The sequence below is a fragment of the Carcharodon carcharias genome, chromosome 3 (genome assembly GCF_017639515.1).
Source record: "Carcharodon carcharias isolate sCarCar2 chromosome 3, sCarCar2.pri, whole genome shotgun sequence".
Classification (NCBI taxonomy): Eukaryota; Metazoa; Chordata; class Chondrichthyes; order Lamniformes; family Lamnidae; genus Carcharodon; species Carcharodon carcharias.
Genome location: NC_054469.1, coordinates 71,982,975 through 72,000,757, shown reverse-complemented (window position 1 = coordinate 72,000,757; position 17,783 = coordinate 71,982,975). Strand labels below are relative to the sequence as shown.

General features: G+C 40.3%; 1 protein-coding gene across 5 annotated transcripts in view; it reads right to left on the bottom strand.

Moving 5' to 3' along the window:
• Positions 1-17,783, bottom strand: part of LOC121276518 (pituitary tumor-transforming gene 1 protein-interacting protein) — a 104,843-nt gene that overhangs the window by 69,150 nt on the left and 17,910 nt on the right. For all 5 annotated transcript variants that reach the window (XM_041185018.1, XM_041185019.1, XM_041185020.1 and 2 more), the window contains 2 exons: positions 13,990-14,119; positions 10,893-10,958 (listed from right to left, as the gene is read on the bottom strand). In XM_041185018.1, the coding sequence (XP_041040952.1) occupies positions 10,893-10,958; positions 13,990-14,119 (196 nt within the window). The remainder of the gene's footprint in view (positions 1-10,892; positions 10,959-13,989; positions 14,120-17,783) is intronic.

The window sequence follows — 17,783 nt, the reverse complement described above, 5'->3', positions numbered from 1 at the left end:
GCCAACTTTGGAGTATTGTATGCAGTTCTGGTCGCCTAACTACAGGAAGGATATCAGTAAGATTGAGAGAGTGCAGAGAAGATTTACTAGGATGTTGCCGGGTCTTAAGGAGTTGAGTTAGAGGGAAAGATTAAACAGGTTAGGACTTTATTCCTTGGAGTGTAGAAGAATGAGGGGAGATATGATAGAAGTTTACAAAATTATGAGGGGTATAGACAGAGTAAATGCAAGTAGGCTCTTTCCACTTAGATTAGGAGAGATAAACACGAGAGGACATGGCTTTAGAGTGAAAGAGGAAAGGTTTAGGGGGAACATTAGGGGGAACTTCTTCACTCAGAGAATGGTGAGTGTGTGGAACGAGCTACCATCTGACATGGTAAATGCAGGCTCACTCTTAAGTTTTAAGAATAAATTGGATAGATACATGGATGGGAGAGGTCTGGAGGGTTATGACCGAGGTGCAGGTCAAAGGGATTAGTGGAATAATATTTCGGCACAGACTAGAAGGGCCAAATAGCCTGTTTTCTGTGCTGTCGTGTTCTATAGTTCTATGAGGTCCAGAGGACTTGTCAGCCCTTAGCCCCATAAGTATACTTAGTACTTTTTGTCTAGTGATTGTAATTGTTTAAGTTGCCCCTCCATTATTCCCCTTGATTTTCTACTATCCTTGGGATGCCTTCAGGGCCTTCTACCATGAAGGACACACAATACTTGCTTAAAGTCTCTGCCGCTTTCTTGTTTCCCATTATTAAATCCCCATTCTCATCCTCTAAGGGGCCAACACTTAGATTAGCCACTTTTTTTCCTTTTTATATATTATAGAAGGTCTTACTGCCTATTTTTATATTTCTTGCAATTCACCCTCAAATTCTAATTTCTCCCCCTTTTTTTAAGTCAACCTTTGCCAGTTTTTTTTTTAAATTTTCCAAATCTTTTGGCCTACTACAAATCTTTGCAGCACTGTACCTCTTTTCTTTCAATGTGATGCCATCCTTAACTTCCTTAGCCAGCCATGGATGCTGTATCCTTCTCATCGGGTCTTTCTTTCTCAATGGAATATATCTTTGTTGAGAGCACTGAAGTATCTCCTTAAATGTCTGCTGCTGCTTTTCTACTGTCTTACCTAATAACTTTTTTCATGATCCACTATAGCCAATTCTGTCTTCATAGCTTTGTAATTGCCTTTAAGTTTAAAGCACTAGTTTCACACTCAAGTTCCTTGCCCTCAGACTGAACGCTAATTTCTATCAAGTTATGATCACCCTTGCTAACGGAATCCTTTACTATGTGATCATTAAGTAATACTGTCTCATTACACATTACCAGGTCTAAAATAGTCTGTTCACTAGTTGGTTCCAGAACGTATTGTTCTTAAAAAACTGTCCCAAATATACTCTTTTAACTTACCCTCAAAGCTATCTTTGCCAATTTGCTTTGTCCAATCTATATAATATTGAAATCACCGTGGCTATTGCGGTTCCTTTGTTACAAGGTCCCATTATTTCCTGAATTATACTCTGTCCTATAATATAGGGGAGGGCTTGGGGGGGTGATAAGCTACTCCCATCAGTGACTTCTTTCCCTCGCTATTTCTTACCTCCATCCAAACTGATTTTGCACCTTCATCTACTGAGCCAAGATCATTTCTTTGATGCTATGGCACACGAACTATCTTGCTGAATTCGGATCAAGAAATGAATTAGAAACAGAGAAACATGTGAAAAGGGCAAGATGTGTGCTTGTTTCAACCCAAAAAAAAACTCAAGGCGGCCAAGTATACCCAAATAACAGACGGAACCAGCTGACAGTGAGAGAGAATGATAGAGTCATGCATGATATAGGGTTTCGGTCAAATGCACACGCAAAGAGAGGTGGGATTGGAGGAGCACAACCGCTCAGGTGAGTTGGGGGGGCGCAAATGAGAAGAGCGTTCAACATGCACAACGGAAATGGGGTGTAACGGCAGAGTAAGACACATGGTGGGTACAACAAGAGGGCAGAGCAAGCACACTAACAAAGAAATAGGGCAAAAGAGTGCAAGCAGATGAATAAAGTGAATCAGGCTGAGCATGAGAGGAAGGGGCAACAGATTAATAAATACTTTGAATGAAACCTACCAAAGGTTAATTTGCACCCTAAATTTGGGATGCAACAACTGCCAAGAAAATACCAAGGTATTTAAACTAGACAGAAAAATGATGGATATGTAGCCAACAAAGCAGAAGCCCTGAATATTAATTGGAAAAACAAGTTGCAAAAATAAACACTATAAAGGATATAACAAGCGTCTATTCAAGTAGCATTTCAAGCTATGAATTTTTCCCGAACAATGCAAATTAGCAGCTTTTCAGTAGCCAGGTCCAGGTGCATAAATGACAAATCATCTGGCCCCCTTTCCTCTTAACACCACTATTATATCTGTGCTTCTGACATAAAATTATCCTAGCCACTGCATACAGTGGATATGCATCCCTGTCCTTTACATGCAATGGCCAGAATCACGTCATGAAGCAGGAGGACTTGGGTAGGAGTCACACTGAGGGCAAGAATAAGGGAAGATCAGAAGGGAGAAGACGGAATTGCAACTTTTTTGGGGGAGTGGGGTGGACAGAGAAGGATGAACAAGTATGCTGGCTTGAACTGGCAAGATGGAGTTGATAGAGTTCTAGCTTGCAATAGATTGGAGGGGAAGAAGAGTGCTGGGTTGAGGAAAGAGGAAGAATGGGGTGGGGGGGTGGGGTCAGGCTGGTGCAAGTAAACAGTATGCAGTTTGAATTGAAAAGAGGACTGAGAGAGACTGATTGCATAAGGAAGTACAACTACTGAGATAGATTTTAGGCAAATAATGCCCGGTTAGTTTGTTGAAAACTCAATGTCAGAAATCTTTTGTAAATGTCGAACTTTGCACTATCCAAAAAATCCATCCAAAAATGGGGGTCGACTTATACGCCAAGTATAAAATGTGAACCTTTGGGGTGGGTAGTCGTCATTTTGAAATGTGGAAAAAAAACACAAGGGCTTGTATTGGGCTGATAAGTCCTTAATGAGTTGCACTGGTAACTCATTAAATTAATGCGTCACAGTTCATAGAATAAATTAACTGTTAAAAAATACCCTTAACCACAATGAACCTGTCAAATTTATTGTCTTCAGCATTCAACGCAATGTTCGTCAACTTCATTGAGTCACTTTGACTGTGGCATCATCGTAAGGATCTCACTCGGGAACAGATTTGGTGCTTCCAATTTCAGAATCATCTTTCCACAACAAATCATCTTCGGCTCCATCCACTGAATTAGATAATCCACAATTTTTGAAGAGTCTGATGACAGTTCATACACTAATGGCATCCATCAATTTGATGTCAAAACCACACAAAACATCAAGAGGGACGGCATGCATGTTTCCACTCTTTGTGAAGGCTTTTTTCTATGTCAACCATCCATCTATTCCATTCAACACAAACATGATCCTTGAATGGCTTGAGGCCATATCCAAAGGTTGAATTATGGATGTTCGACATCCTGGTTTAACTGCAGTGTGGGTGTTATTTCTTCACAGGTGCCTTTTGATCTCACTGGTTATACGGGATCTAAAATGTCCCACAGGAATAAGCTGCATTCTTTGGACATGACACCAGGATGCCTATTCCACAAGACAGTGATCTATAACTTCACTCTGTCCTCACCCATTCAACTGTTGTCATGGACATGCACAAAACTTTGGCAGGGAACCTGATTTTCTGCATCGTTTTACATTTGAAAATTACGATAGGCTTTCATTTCATTCTATTGGCCATGCAGACTAGTACCATCATGAATCTTGTCTTCTCATGACCTGTGGTTTTCACTAAAACTGTTTTTAAATCTTAACACTACACAGTTCCATTGCTGGGCATATCAAAATTCAAGGACATTCAACCATGTTGCCAATATGGCATAATGGGTACTTGTGCTTTTGCCACTGTTTGATGAAGCGCTGGAAACTGGTCATTTTGGCAGAGATCTTTTGGTAATCTCTGAGCGATCTTGGTCTTCTGCCATAACATTAGACATATGCATTCCATAAAGCAGCTACACCAACTAGCTGTTGCTCTGGAATCTTTGCTAGACTTAGGGTTTGCTTGGCCCACTTATGTGTATATATACGCATTACATTTCTGGTGGGGATGAAACCATTGACAATTTTCAAGGACCTATTCCAATACAAGTTTTGTAAGGTCAGGCCAGTGGCTGGTCCCTGTTCTCAAGGTGCATTTGGTCTTGGACATCTTCTTCAGGAGGGATTCCTTCAACCATTCTCGCACCAGTTTTTCACTAACTCCAAATTCCCTCATTGCAGCACATTTGATGAATTAGAAAATGTTACAATTTTAGCATGTAAACAGCTTCATACTTCATTTGCTTTGTTGGAAGACTAATTTCTTGTTGCTGTTCACCAAGTGGGGTCTGCCTTAAGCCCCAGTGCATCTTTGCAACATGGCCCGTATTGCCCGCTCAATCCTTTGTGCTCTGTTATAAGCAAAACGAGCATTTGTGGGACGAAAAATCGAGACTAACTACTAACACGAGTATAGCACATCTCGGCTGAAAAGGGGAATCGACTTATAAAGAGAGTATATGCAAAACAATTTTTGGGGCCAGAGAAATGAAGTCATCTTATCGACCAGAATCTATGGTAAATTGCATCATGAGTGAAGTAGAAGTGTGTTTAAAATTAGCCAGAGTGTAACAACCTGATGTTAAAAATTCAACTCTTTGGGGAGACAGGACATTACTTGCCCCATATGTTCCAGAGAATAAGTGCATTTTCAGTATTTGCATTTCATGCAATGATGTTTCTTCCTCCATATCTTAAGTTAATCACATATACAACCATCTGTTTTAACTTGCAATAAACTAATCAAGCCCATTCCTGCCTTTTCAGCTTGATTTTGAAGCTGTTGTTTGGCTTTTGTTAGTCTTTTACAATGGTATGTATACCTTTATATATGATTCAACACTTAAACTTGAATTGCACCATTAGAAGGTGCTGTTCAGGCAAATTCAACTGTAAACATCCAAACTCCTTTACTAGTTAAATTTACACTGAACTAATCATCTGTTTGCATTTAAAAAAAAATGTAACTTTCCTACAGGGGTGTGTGGAATTTGTGTCAGAGGTAGTCCCTTCTGCAGGAGTCAGCTGCATCCTACTTCATAGCTGGATAGATAACATCAGCTGGTGCTCGAAACTGACCAGTTCTCACCTGTGGCTCCACATAGCTGCTTATGCACAGCAGCTGCTATACCCCAGTTTGCAGGCCGAACCAAGTGAGGGCAGCATGTGGGCTGATGTCCACATGTGAGGGAAAACGCCTATCTCCAACCACCCTTTTTTAGTGCAAAAAGGAAAGCTGCCTTGATGGATGTAGCAGAGGAAATGATACGCCCCTACTGAAAGCACCGTAACACAGCTATGTGGACAGCTGTAAAGTTCATCGGTATGGGCACAGAAGGTGCTGCAGATCATCCACTATAGTTGACCACATCTCCAGTTGTCTTGGCTGATCAAGCCACCAGGAACAGATGTGCAAGACCGAGAGAAGCTGGCCAAGCTCATATCAACTCATATGCAGGTGTTTCTTGCGTGCACTCCTTACCAACTTCACACACATATCCCGTTATTGCCGAAATACACTCATTTTGTGTTCACCCACATATTGCAGTATATTGCAAGAGTGACAAAAAGAAGAAGAAATGGGACCTCTACATAGCCTCCTGGAACATATGAACTCTACTTTATAAAGGCAATAGCTCTTGATCCAAGTGCAGAACTGCTCTGGTTGGAAGAAGCTAATGCTATAGAATATTGACATTGCTGCTTTAAGCGAAAATCTCCTCGCAGAGCAGAGTTAGTTCAAATTCAGATACTCAGGCAGGCAAGTCAAAGAGTCAGAGGCGAGAGGCAGGTGTCGGATTTGCTATTAACTATGAATCGCAAGAAGTTTGAATAACTAATCCTGAGGATATCAGAGACAAATTCTGTGGGGCCTGGACAGAGGTATTATAAATACTCAACAAGAGGGCAAGCTCATTGTGAGGGGGACTTCGATGCAAGAGTAGGAGCTGACTACCAGGCTTAGAATGGTGTCTAGGCAAAGCAAGTTGTGGGGAAATGAAACAGCAATTGCATGCTTCTCCTGCGTCTTTGCACATGCTGGAATATGCCAATCAGCATTTTTAGATAGAAGGTAAAGGAGAAAAATAATCAGATGCACCCAAGATCTAAAATCTGGCATCTGAAAGACTTTATCATCACCTGGCTGAGCAACATGATGTTATGACTACCAGGTTTATGATAAGAGTGGATTGCTCTACAGGCACTAGAAAGCTAATTGTACAGCAAGTGGCATCCTCTAGAATTCCTCTAGAATTTTTAGCCTTTCTGCCTCAGTGGAAGCCTACTTTACCTTTCACAAGCCTTATAGCCTTCACAGCTTCAAAACGAAGCTCTCTCCCATCCTCCACCTTATATCTGTCTGTTTAGGTAACTAAAAGGAGTGAAGCATGTTTTTCGACTGCTGAGCCAAGCTAAATCAATACTTTCTGGAGTCAAAGCCAAGACAATAGTGCTTTAATTATAACAAAAAAACTGCTTTAATTACCCATTTTTTAAGCATTTAAAAACTGCATTTTAAAATCACAATTAGAACTCCATTTTTTCCAGATTTCTTTTGTGGAAGGATTTAAAAAATCCCAAATTTGGCAATTTGCTTCTTGCATTTCAAGTATAGTGGTTCTCTTTTGATTGCCTATATTTTTAGATGTTATTTTAAGAAAGATCATAAGAACAATTTTACAAATGCATCTTACTAGTGGGTAGCTTCAACTGCCCACTTGTGTGCTTGAGAACATTCCAGAAGTGCTACCCACAAATTTCCTTCATTCATTTGAATAGATGCAAAATTCTGAGCAATTTGTCAGCTTTTCCCCTGAAATAAGCAGCTATGGGGAGGAGAATCAGAGCAGATTGTCAGAAGCATGAGGGGCGGAGAGGGCAAAGATTGGAGTTTGCGGCTGGGCAGTTCAGAAAAGGGGTGAGACTGGAGAGGCACGTTGGGGAGGCAATGCGAGAGGCCAGGTTTATGTGAGATCATGGCTTGGGTGGTTGGAGTGGTGCTAGTGGGACATCCATTAAAATCAGAAGCAGTGGGTTCAAGTTAGGTTGGGTTTGGGCCTTGAGAGTTTTTTTTTACATTAGAACATCCCTCTGGACCTAAATCACCGGTTTTGAGGTTGAGGTTAAAATTTCCACCTGTGCGCCTCAGTGAAGATTCATCATTCTGATTGGTTAAAGGTACATGCTGTTGCTTACCTTACTCACACAGCAGAGTCATGCTGATGATGCCAAGCTGCAAAGGAGCTCTATGCCTTATAAGTTGTTGTGCAAATGCCCACAAAATGCCTGTAGGCAGTTGTAAACATTGTGAATGAGGAGTCCCATTCCTTCACTGTTGACTGCAAAATTTGTGCCATTGCCTTTCCAGTACTTTGAAGCTTTTTAAAAATGCTGCCCCAATTCAAGCAGCTCGAATCTTACAATAAGTAGTAATGCTCAATTGTCACAGATGGTATTCCGAAGAGAAATATGAAAATTAACCATGCCCTAATCCAAAATTTTTATTCTTTCATGGGATGAGGGCACCACTGGCTAGACCAACATTTATGGCTCATCCCTAATTGCTCTAGAGAAGGTGGCAGTGAGCTGCCTTCTTGAACTGCTGCAGTCCATGTGATGTAGATACACCCACAGTGCTGCTGGGAAGGGAGTTCCAGGACTTTGACCCAGCAACAGCAAAGGAACAGCAATATAGTTCCAAGTCAGGATGGTGTGTGGCTTAGGAAGGAACTTGCAGGTGGTGGGGTTCTTGGCGGTAGAGGTCGCAGGTTTGAAAGATGCTGTCAAAGGGGCCTTGGTGAGTTGCTGCAGTGCATCTTGCAGATGGTACACATTGCTGCCACTGTGTGCTGGTGGTGGAGGGAGTGAATGTTGAAGGTGATGGAAAGGGAGCCAATCAAACGGGTTGCTTTGTCCTGGATGGTGTTGAGTTTCTTGAGTGTTGTTGGAGCTGCACTCATCCAGGCAAGTGGACAGTACTTCACACAACCTTGACTTGTGCTTTGTAGATGATGGACAGGCTTTGGGGAGTCAGGTGAGTTATTAACTGCAGAATTTCCAGGCTCTAACCTGCTCTTGTAACCACAGTATTTATATGGCTGTTCCAATTCAGTTTCTGGTCAAGCGCAACCCCCAGGAAGTTGATAGTGGGGGATTCAGCAATGGTAATGCCATTGAATGTCAAGGGGAGATGGTTAGATTCCCTCAGTGGAGATGGTCACTGCCTGGCACTTGTGTGGCGTGAATGTTATTTGCCGCCCGTCAGCCCAAGCCTGCATGTTGTCCAGGTCTTGTGGCATATTGACATAGACTGCTTTAGAATCTGAGGAGTCATGAATGGTACTGAGCTTTGCACAGTGAACATTCCCACTACTGACCTTATGATGGGGGAAAGATTGATAAAGCAGTGGAACACAGTTGGCCCTAGAGTTTTCCATTGACTTCAGTTTTGTTATCGCTCCTTGGTGCCACGCTCAGTCGGGTGCTGCTTTGATGTCAAGGGCAGTCACTCTCACCTCACCTCGGGAGTTCAGCTCTTTTGTCCACGTTTAGACCAAGGCTGTAATGAGGTCAGGAGTTGAGTGGCCCTGGCAGAACCCAAATTGAGCAGGTTATTGCTCAGCAAGTGCAATTTGGTAGCACTGTTGATGGCCCCTTCCATCACTTTGGTAATGATCGAGAATAGGCTGATGGGGGCAGTAATTGGCAAGGTTATTCTCAACTAATTTTAAAACATTGGATGCAGCTAATGAAAAGGCTATTTTGAAAATAACAATTGACCTTTTAAAGATTTCTTTATTCTTGAGCAGCAGCAAGCATAAGTTGCTAATAAGAAAAGCAGAAGGGCAAAGTCTCCAGAAGGCATCTTTCATTAAGACATCACAATATTCCCTCTTGTAACACTGTAATCATATTATATAAATAAAACTTCCCTTGGCGGACAGTTTTCTCCCTCCCCAGTTCCAAGAAAGCTGAACAAGTACTGAAAGAACATTGAGAACATTATTTTTAAGGAAATATGTACACACAAAAATCCAGAGGTGGGAGCGATGAGACCAAGAAGCCAGCAGACCTAGTGCATTTTCTGCATGAAGGATAACTGAACTTAACGAAAACATGTCTAGTATAGCAATTTGATTAATTTAGTACCTCTATGCACTGAAATTGATGACTCAGTATTCACAGATGGCCCTTATATGAATAACTGACTCTCAAAAGAAGCCTTAAATGAAACATTAGCTAAACTTAACTGTAGCCTTTTCTTCAACATAGGCAAAATTATTATTCTGGAGAAATAAAAAGTCAAATGCTGTTTATTCAACCTCCAGCTCAACAGATAACAGATTGTAATCTATTAGATATTAAATTTGGTACATGGGCCATGAGTTCATTGAAAGTTCCGATGATAAGTCTGATATGTCAATAACATCTGTTATGCCAGTACGTGGTGCTCTGATAGGAATTTCCATTGATAAAGATAATTACAGCTGTGTCACACAATAGTTGCCATTTTTTTGTACTTTTCAACTGCAAATTTTTCTTCAAGATATTTTTGTAACTGAAAATGCAAATGTTCAAGTTTAAATAAAATAAATTCAAAAATGCCACAGATTTTTCCATTAAATTTGATTTATAAATAAACCTGCACAGTGCCCATTTTTAAAGGGGTTAATTGACCCACTAGGCCCCTTCCAATGTGGGTGGCAGGAAGAATGTGCACATGCCCATCTGGAACTGCGCTGTGTCCCAGTTTAGAAGAGGAAGTAGACATTCTTTACCCAGGCCTGAAACAGATTAGGCTCTGAGCATTTGCAAATAAGGGGCCTAATGCCTGTTTAAGGTTCCCACTTCAAGACTGATATTCCCTGAGAGATTTAGAGTTGGGAGCCAGTGCCAGAATCAGCCATACTCAGTAAAGCCAGTGTTTGGAGCAACCTACAATGGAAGATTTCACATTTACTGACCTGAATGTGGAGCCTGGAGATGCAGGAATGCTCCTCCTGATCCCACATTTAATAACAAAAGCTCATCATCACTCCAGAGGGCTGAGTGGTGCTTCTATTTTAACCGCTTGCATGCAATGTTCACACTGGGTGCAGAGGATAAAGGATTTGTATGCGTGTGTGTATATATATATATATATATATATATATATAGAATGTTTTAAATATCAAATTAGATTAATACAAAGTTAAATTTTGAAAGGGTAATAGATAGGAAAAGCATGTAAGGAACCTTTTGCCTCTCACTACCTGCCCTTGGTAGGAGAATAACTGGCACTGAGGATGAAAGGTTAAGGGTGAGGCAAGCAACAGCAGAGCAAGAGTGAATATGGATAGTTAGAAGAGGAGGTGGGGAGTTAGGGGGTGATAGGAAAGGTTGGGGGTTGTGGAGAAAGTGAAGGTATAGGAGACATAAGAAATAAATGGCAGCTCTTAACATGAGTAATTGAAGGTCGGGGGTGGGGGGGGAGCATGAATAAACTTTTCTCACAACTGCCACCCTGAATTCAGTCCGCAGATGTTTGTAACTCCTTTCCCTACTGCAGCATGTCAGCCCAGCAGTCAAAAAGGATAGAAAAAAAGAGAGAAACAAACTCAAGAGACAGGGCAGAGTGCAAGGGCAACTGAGAAATGGAGCAAGAGAGAAAAAAATTCCCAATTACCATTTGCAAAAATTTAGGAAATTAAAATAAAATTACATATCCAATGCTCAACTGTACCCTCACTTACCTTTCCTCCCTTTGTTGCATTCTCCCCTCTTGCTGCTTGGCCAGTCTCACTTCCACTTCATCATGACTATGAGAAATAAATTGGTAAATAATTTACATTTCTAACTATGCTTTTGATCTTTTATAGGCAAAATTCATTTTGGTAGTATTCATTTTAGCATAATGTACCTATTTTTGATACTTAAGTTTAAATAGCTAGAGACAAAATGAACAAAACTACAATGTTTAGACTAAGAGCTAATTTAAGAATTCTTCCCATTTTTAATTCCCAGATGTTTTAAGATTAAACATTCGAGGGGATGTGACAAAAAACTGAAGTGCATCAAGAGGTTTGATTAAGCTGCTCACACAGATCAGATCAAAGTCCTGCTCCATTCTATCATGAATGATAGTGGGCAATTAAACAATTAAGAGGAGGAAGCGGCTCCATGAACATCCCCAACTTCAATGATGGCAGAGTCCAACATGTGCGCGCAGAGCCAAGGCTGATGTGTTTGCAACCATTATCAGCCAGGGGTGCCCAGTTGATGACCCATCTTTGTCTTCTCCTGAGGACCCACCACCAAAGAAGCCAATCGTTAGCCAATTGAGTCAATCTACGGGCTGTCAGGAAACGGCACAGCGCACTGAACAGAGCAAAGGTTATAGCCTCTGAAAACATCTTGGCTGTAGTATCAGAGCCAGCTGCCCCATGAACCAAATTGTTCCAGTACAACACTAGCATCAACCCAGCAATGTGGAAAATTGTCAAGGTATCCACAAAAAGCACGACAAATTCAATCTGGCCAATTATTTACCCACTTCCTGGCCCCCCAAAGCCTATCCAGCAGGAGCAGGCACACGTCAGGAGTGTGATGGAATATTTTCCACTTGCCTGGATGAGTATAGCTCCAACAGCATTCAAGAAGCTCAACACCATCTAGGACAGAGCAGCCTATTGTTTGGCACCTCACCTACCATCTTGAACATTCACTCCCTCCACATCTGGCACATTATTGCTGCAGTGTGCATTATCCACAAAATGAACCTCCCAAACCAATGGCCTCTAGCGCCTAAAAGGCAAGGGCAGCAGGCACAAGGGAACAACACCAGCACCTGCAAGTTCCCCTCCAAGTCACACGCCATCCAGATTAGGAAATATATCGCTGTCCCCTCATCGTTGTTAAGTCAAAATTCTGGAACCTCCAACCTACAAGCCCAGCAGGTGTACTTACGCCACACAGACTGCAGTGGTTCAAGAAGGTGCCTCAGCATCATCTACCCAAGGTTAATTAGGGATAGGTAATAAATGCTGGCCTTTCCAGCGATGCTCACATTCCTTGGATGAATTAAGAGGCCCTTTCATTATAACTCACTGCATTGAAAAAATGTAAGATAATTGGCAAAAAAATACACTTGTGCCCTTAGGTTACTGACCCTCCCTACTGTGGGAAAAAAATTATCCCATTTACTTTGTCTAAAAGACCCATATATATGTACTTAACCTCTTCTCAATAAGCTGCTTCTTTAAAGAATTTGAAACTTCCCAGTCATTTCACAAAGGTGAAAAGAAAAAAAAAGACAATGAGCAGTTGTTAGAATTGGTAACAAAAGAAGATTCAAGAGACAGATTTTTGAAGACACTATTAAAGGGGGAGAGAGAGGTGGCAATATAGAGGGGGTGGCCAGAGCTAGAAGAGTTAAGGGAGTGTGCTGGAGCACAGCTGAAATAGGTTACAGGCAGGGTAAACCATGGAGGGATTTGTAAATGACACGAAGTATTTGAATGGGAGTAGGATTTAGAGGAAAAGATACAACACATTAGGAAAGGATAGTGGACAAGTTTCAACTTATGAAAGGCAGATCTCAAGAGGCTGGCAAGAAATTCACTAGAGTAAATTGAGTCAAGGGGTGACAAAAAGTGAAAAGGATTTCTTTCAACAGCAGAGGGATTGGAGGCAGGCAGTGTTTCATGGTCCACCTTAAAAGAGATAATTGCCTGCACTAGAGCCTGCTGGTTTCCTTGAATTAAAATAAATCTGAGGAAAGCATATAAGGTCTTTGCCAAGAGGTTGCAGGGAAATTTCACTTAAGGAATGTATTGTTCTTTCCATTTGAGCCAGCTGGGGAAATGAGGGAGAGCTGAATTAGGGTAGGAAAAAAAATGAAACAATTTACAGCATTAGCAACTGGCAAAAGAGGCAGAAAATACAAAACTAGTTAACATCCAGGAACAATTGCTGGACCACAGTTCTGGTAGGGATAATTTTACTCAAGTCTGTCCTTTGCCCTCTTCTCCTCCTAATTTTACATTCCCCATTTGAATTACTGCACCAATTGAAGAATGATAAGAGTTCGGTTTTGAAACTGACCCTAGATGATTCACCCACCAGCTTTTTCTTTTCAACCTGCTTGTAAAGCAACTCAAAAGGACACTTAACTGTTCATTTTAAGTTGGACTGATCATTTGTACATACAAGATCTATGTAATGTGCACTGGACCCACACCAGTTGCTCTATGGAGTTTTGTAGTACATTTTTGTGCTATTCTAGTGATCCATTGAACATGCAATTAAGCCAGCACATAGTGAAAACTGTTCAACTGAGTATTATAATTTTTTTTAAAAATGTACATATACAATTTTCTGCTTTTGCAATAAATCAATTATCAAATGTATCAAACCATACATTTTTGGCAGATCTGATGAAACCAGACTTTTCAGTAAGGTCCTTCACAAAAGTTGACTATTTAGCAGACTTATAAACTCAATTTCAGCTTTGTAATAGGACGCCTGTGCTTGGGGATGTTTTTATATGGTGTGGATATGATCCTATTATGAAAAAATAGGTCATCAGGAGTTTCATTCAGCATGGTCTATCAATATTAAATTAGCAAGTTTGGTCCTTAATACTGACAACATTCTGCATCTTTCAAAGCTGTTTAGCCTGAAATAAATAAAAATAAATTCAGATGCTGCCCACTGGTTTAATGTATTTTTAACAGTAGACAATATGTTGGCATTTCTGCTCCAGCATTCTGTTCTTAAATGCTGCCTGGGTTTTCATGACTCAAACTAGACAAAATTACATGCTCAGAATATTTTGAAAAAGACAATTACCTGTGGGGTTTCTTCTTGCAACAGCAACATACTTTCTTCTTGCAACAGCAGTAACAGCAGCAGCACACCAAAGGAAGCAGAATGAGTACCACAACCACAGATATTGCAATAATCAAGGATTCAAAGTTCACTGCAGAAAAATAAGATTAGCAGAATGTAGGGCAAGTGTAACTCAGCACCTTAGTCATCATAAACTATTTTTGATCATCATGCTTCATATGCTCCAACATTTTGTTTTCAGTACTTGATCATGCTTTCCATTATGGGATCTGCCGTTGACTTCATTTCCTTTGACTTCAATACTGTCAAAGTGATTCTCCTTTGGTTTAGGTTGTGCCTGCCACAAAATCCAGCAGGATTTTCATGATATCTTACTCTGTTTATGTTCAGAAATAGAACCAGAATATTGTGAATGTGAGGGTAAGGAAAGAGGTAGACTGAAAACAAACCAACACACTAGGGCATGGTGAGGACAGGTTAGGAGAAGTACATAATTTGCATGATGCTCTATGTACATCTGCTTTCTCTGTCTCTAATTTAAATATGGTCAGGAGACTCATTTAACATTTATTAAACCAAAAGGAAAATAATCAGAATGATCAGACAGTAGCAATTGGACATCTAACAGTTTCACCATCACCAAATATTTGGATTTTCATATTTAGTCTTTTCTGAATAGATCCAATGGATTGTATGTTCAGCGACTGACTTTAAGCGAGAGCTAAACAAAAAACATTTTTCTTTCCGAATGGAAATTGAAACATTCTAGAGGGCATTGGGTGATTATTTAAATAGAAACAATGTGCAGGGTTATGGGGAAAAGGCAGGAGATTGGCACTAAGTTAAAATGCTCAGAGTCAGTGCAGACAAGCTGAGCCGAATGGCCTTCTTCTACACCATAACAATTCTGTGAGTTTTCTATAGTAATTTGTTTCCTGTTCATAACTATAAACTAAGTATAAGAAACCAACCTACAATAGATGCTTAAAGGGTACAGAGTCTGCATGGAGTGAGAAGACTAAAAGGACAAGATTCTTGAATCGGTTTTGTTGCAATTTTAAAATATTGATCAAGGTGGTGAATGAAAAACTATCTTAAATATGCAAAGCAAGTTCTGAGATTTACTTATATTATTATAATATTGCTCCACAGATATTTGAGTCCCATCCACAGATGCCAATGCCACTCTAATTCTAGTGCCTTACAGGAGATGGGAAGTACTTTAAAAAATGTCCAATAATACACATTTTTCACTTCTGAGACAATGTTCAGTCAATCTGCTCTGAGATCCCTCGCAATAAGCCCCTGAATCAACTGCTAAAAGACGCACAAAAGTGGCCTCTTTTGACTGTACTTTCAATTTCTCCTCTGCACCATAGTCTGAAATACCTTTGTTGTGCTCGCCCCATCCACAAAGTGACTGGGCTCAGATGAGGTGAGTGGGAATCTGAAGGTGCACTGCTATACCCCAACTACTGCAGATTATAAGCTCCATCCTTACTACTTTGTCAATTCGTATTGGTAAAGAAAACCCAAACTGCAAACATCCTAAATAAAAATCAGAACATGAAAGGTGTTATGAAATATTAATTTATCTTTTACTTTCAGTGCTGTGTGCTTCTAATATTTTCTACTTCTTTTTGTCATATTATATAAATCACTTGAAGGTCTATCACCTTCTCCTGACCCACCTGATAATTAGCCATATAGTAATGAATTCAATCATGTTTGTTCCTTTATTTAGCTATAGAATACCATGGATACAAACAAGACCAACTTATGCTAAAATATACAAACTGGGTTACTTTTGTTACGATCCCAGTGATGTTACTCTTGGACAAGCCTGATCCCAGTTTTCCCACATTTAAAAAATATGCCCATCAAGTTGAAAATATTGATATGTTTGGTTGCCCTCTGTTCTGAGCCAAAGAAATCCAACTAACTCACTTCAGGAAGACACTGGATCATTAAAAGCCTCAGAAACCTATTTTGTAGGTGTTAAGAATAGCAAACAGAAACGGTAATGGTGATGTTGTTTCCAAGATTACAAGTTTGATTTTTTTTTTTAGGTGCAGTGCTGCCATCTGGTGTCTTCCTATATTTATTAAAAACATGCTGCGAAAATTTTTTCACTGACGTGTTCTGTTTTATTTACTTATCACTGCATTAAATAGATAATTCAAAAGGAAAAAGGTGCAAGAGCAGTACATCAGTTTATTTAAAAAATACCTGCTTGTCTTATGAAACATAATTTCTTCTCAATTCAAGTGGTTTGCTAGTGCTATGGTGAGACTGGGCTATGCCATTATCAAGACCAGGCACATCCAACCTTTTTGCCGGAGGGGGGGCACATTTCCATTTTTTCCCCTCACTCATGGGTCCAATGAGCAGATTTCAGAAAGGTACATGAATTTCAAAAAAAAGATGAGTGGGAAAAAAAGAAACAACTTGCTAAGTAAAAATAAAGTAATGTCAAAACAATAAATTGATAATTAAAAAGTGTAATTAATAAAAATGGTGATTAGCGTGTAAGAGCGAGAGTGTGTGGGGCTTCGGCTCACTCCCAGTCTCAGCGTTTACTCACGCATTCCCACCCACTGAGACATTGAGACTCCTGAGACTGGAGTGGGCCAGGCACATGCTGACTCCTCCCCATTCCTCACATGCGTGTACTTTCACCCTGTTCCTGAAGTGCATTTAAAGCAGTCTGTATGCATTCAGAAGCACTGTTACTCTGAAATGCTATATGGTTCTTATGTGAATGCATACATAATATTTCCATTCTCAATTCTATTTAAATTACCACTCCTTCTGAAAGTGATCAGTAGAACACATCATCAAACTATGAATATCTTTTATGAGGCAAGATTTAAATCTTTAAGTAACATTGAAAGCAAAAAGTTGAATTTTACTGGGCACGTCAGCTTTAGAAACAAAAATATTTGAATATATTTTGTTACTCAGCTACAGTGGTGGGCATTCATCTGACATCCTGCTGTATGCCTAAGATCCGGGCGCCAAGTTAACATTGCCTACAAAGTGAAAGATTATCTCTGAAACTTCAAACTTCACTTCTATTTCAATGTACTGCAAAATGAGCTCCCTGGGCTTGTCCCATATTAGGGCTGCTAACACAGTCTATAATATGGTGTACAGCAGAGGCCACTAAAAGACTAGTTTACCCTCCTCATTCAGCTAAATGCAGGATCTTGTATCAAATTAGGTTCTTGAGCAGGAGATAGTGTATGTGTAAAATTCCAACCATACCACAAAATAATTGTGGATTGAACTAGATCCAAATTTTAACTGTCAATATTTGACGAGGCTTAATCAGTGAAGAAAGCCTAATCTCCAGCATATAAACTGCATCTATCAGTCAAAGGTACCGACATATCCACAAACTTTGAAGTGGTAGAAAGAATAGTGAATGCTGCACCATCTGAGAAACTTGTCTTAGCCTGGGGTTTGTTGCCAGAATGTGGTACCTGGCCTGCTCATTGTTCGCAGCTGGTAAAATCAGTAATTCCAAATTTCCTGTGCTCAAGCAATCACTACCATCAGTCACTACAGCTCCCTGGAACATGAAAAACGTTAACTGACTGATTTAAGTGATTGCAAAGGAGAAGAGGACACCAGCTGGTAATTTATTTCAATTAGCACACCCTCCCTGGGCTTCATATAAATGGGGAGAAGAACAGATGAGAGATGAGGGAGGGGAGCTAGAGAGAGACAGTGAGTCTGTGTGTTGGTCAGAAAAGGGCAGGGGGTGGTGTTGGTCAGAAAAGGGCAGGGGG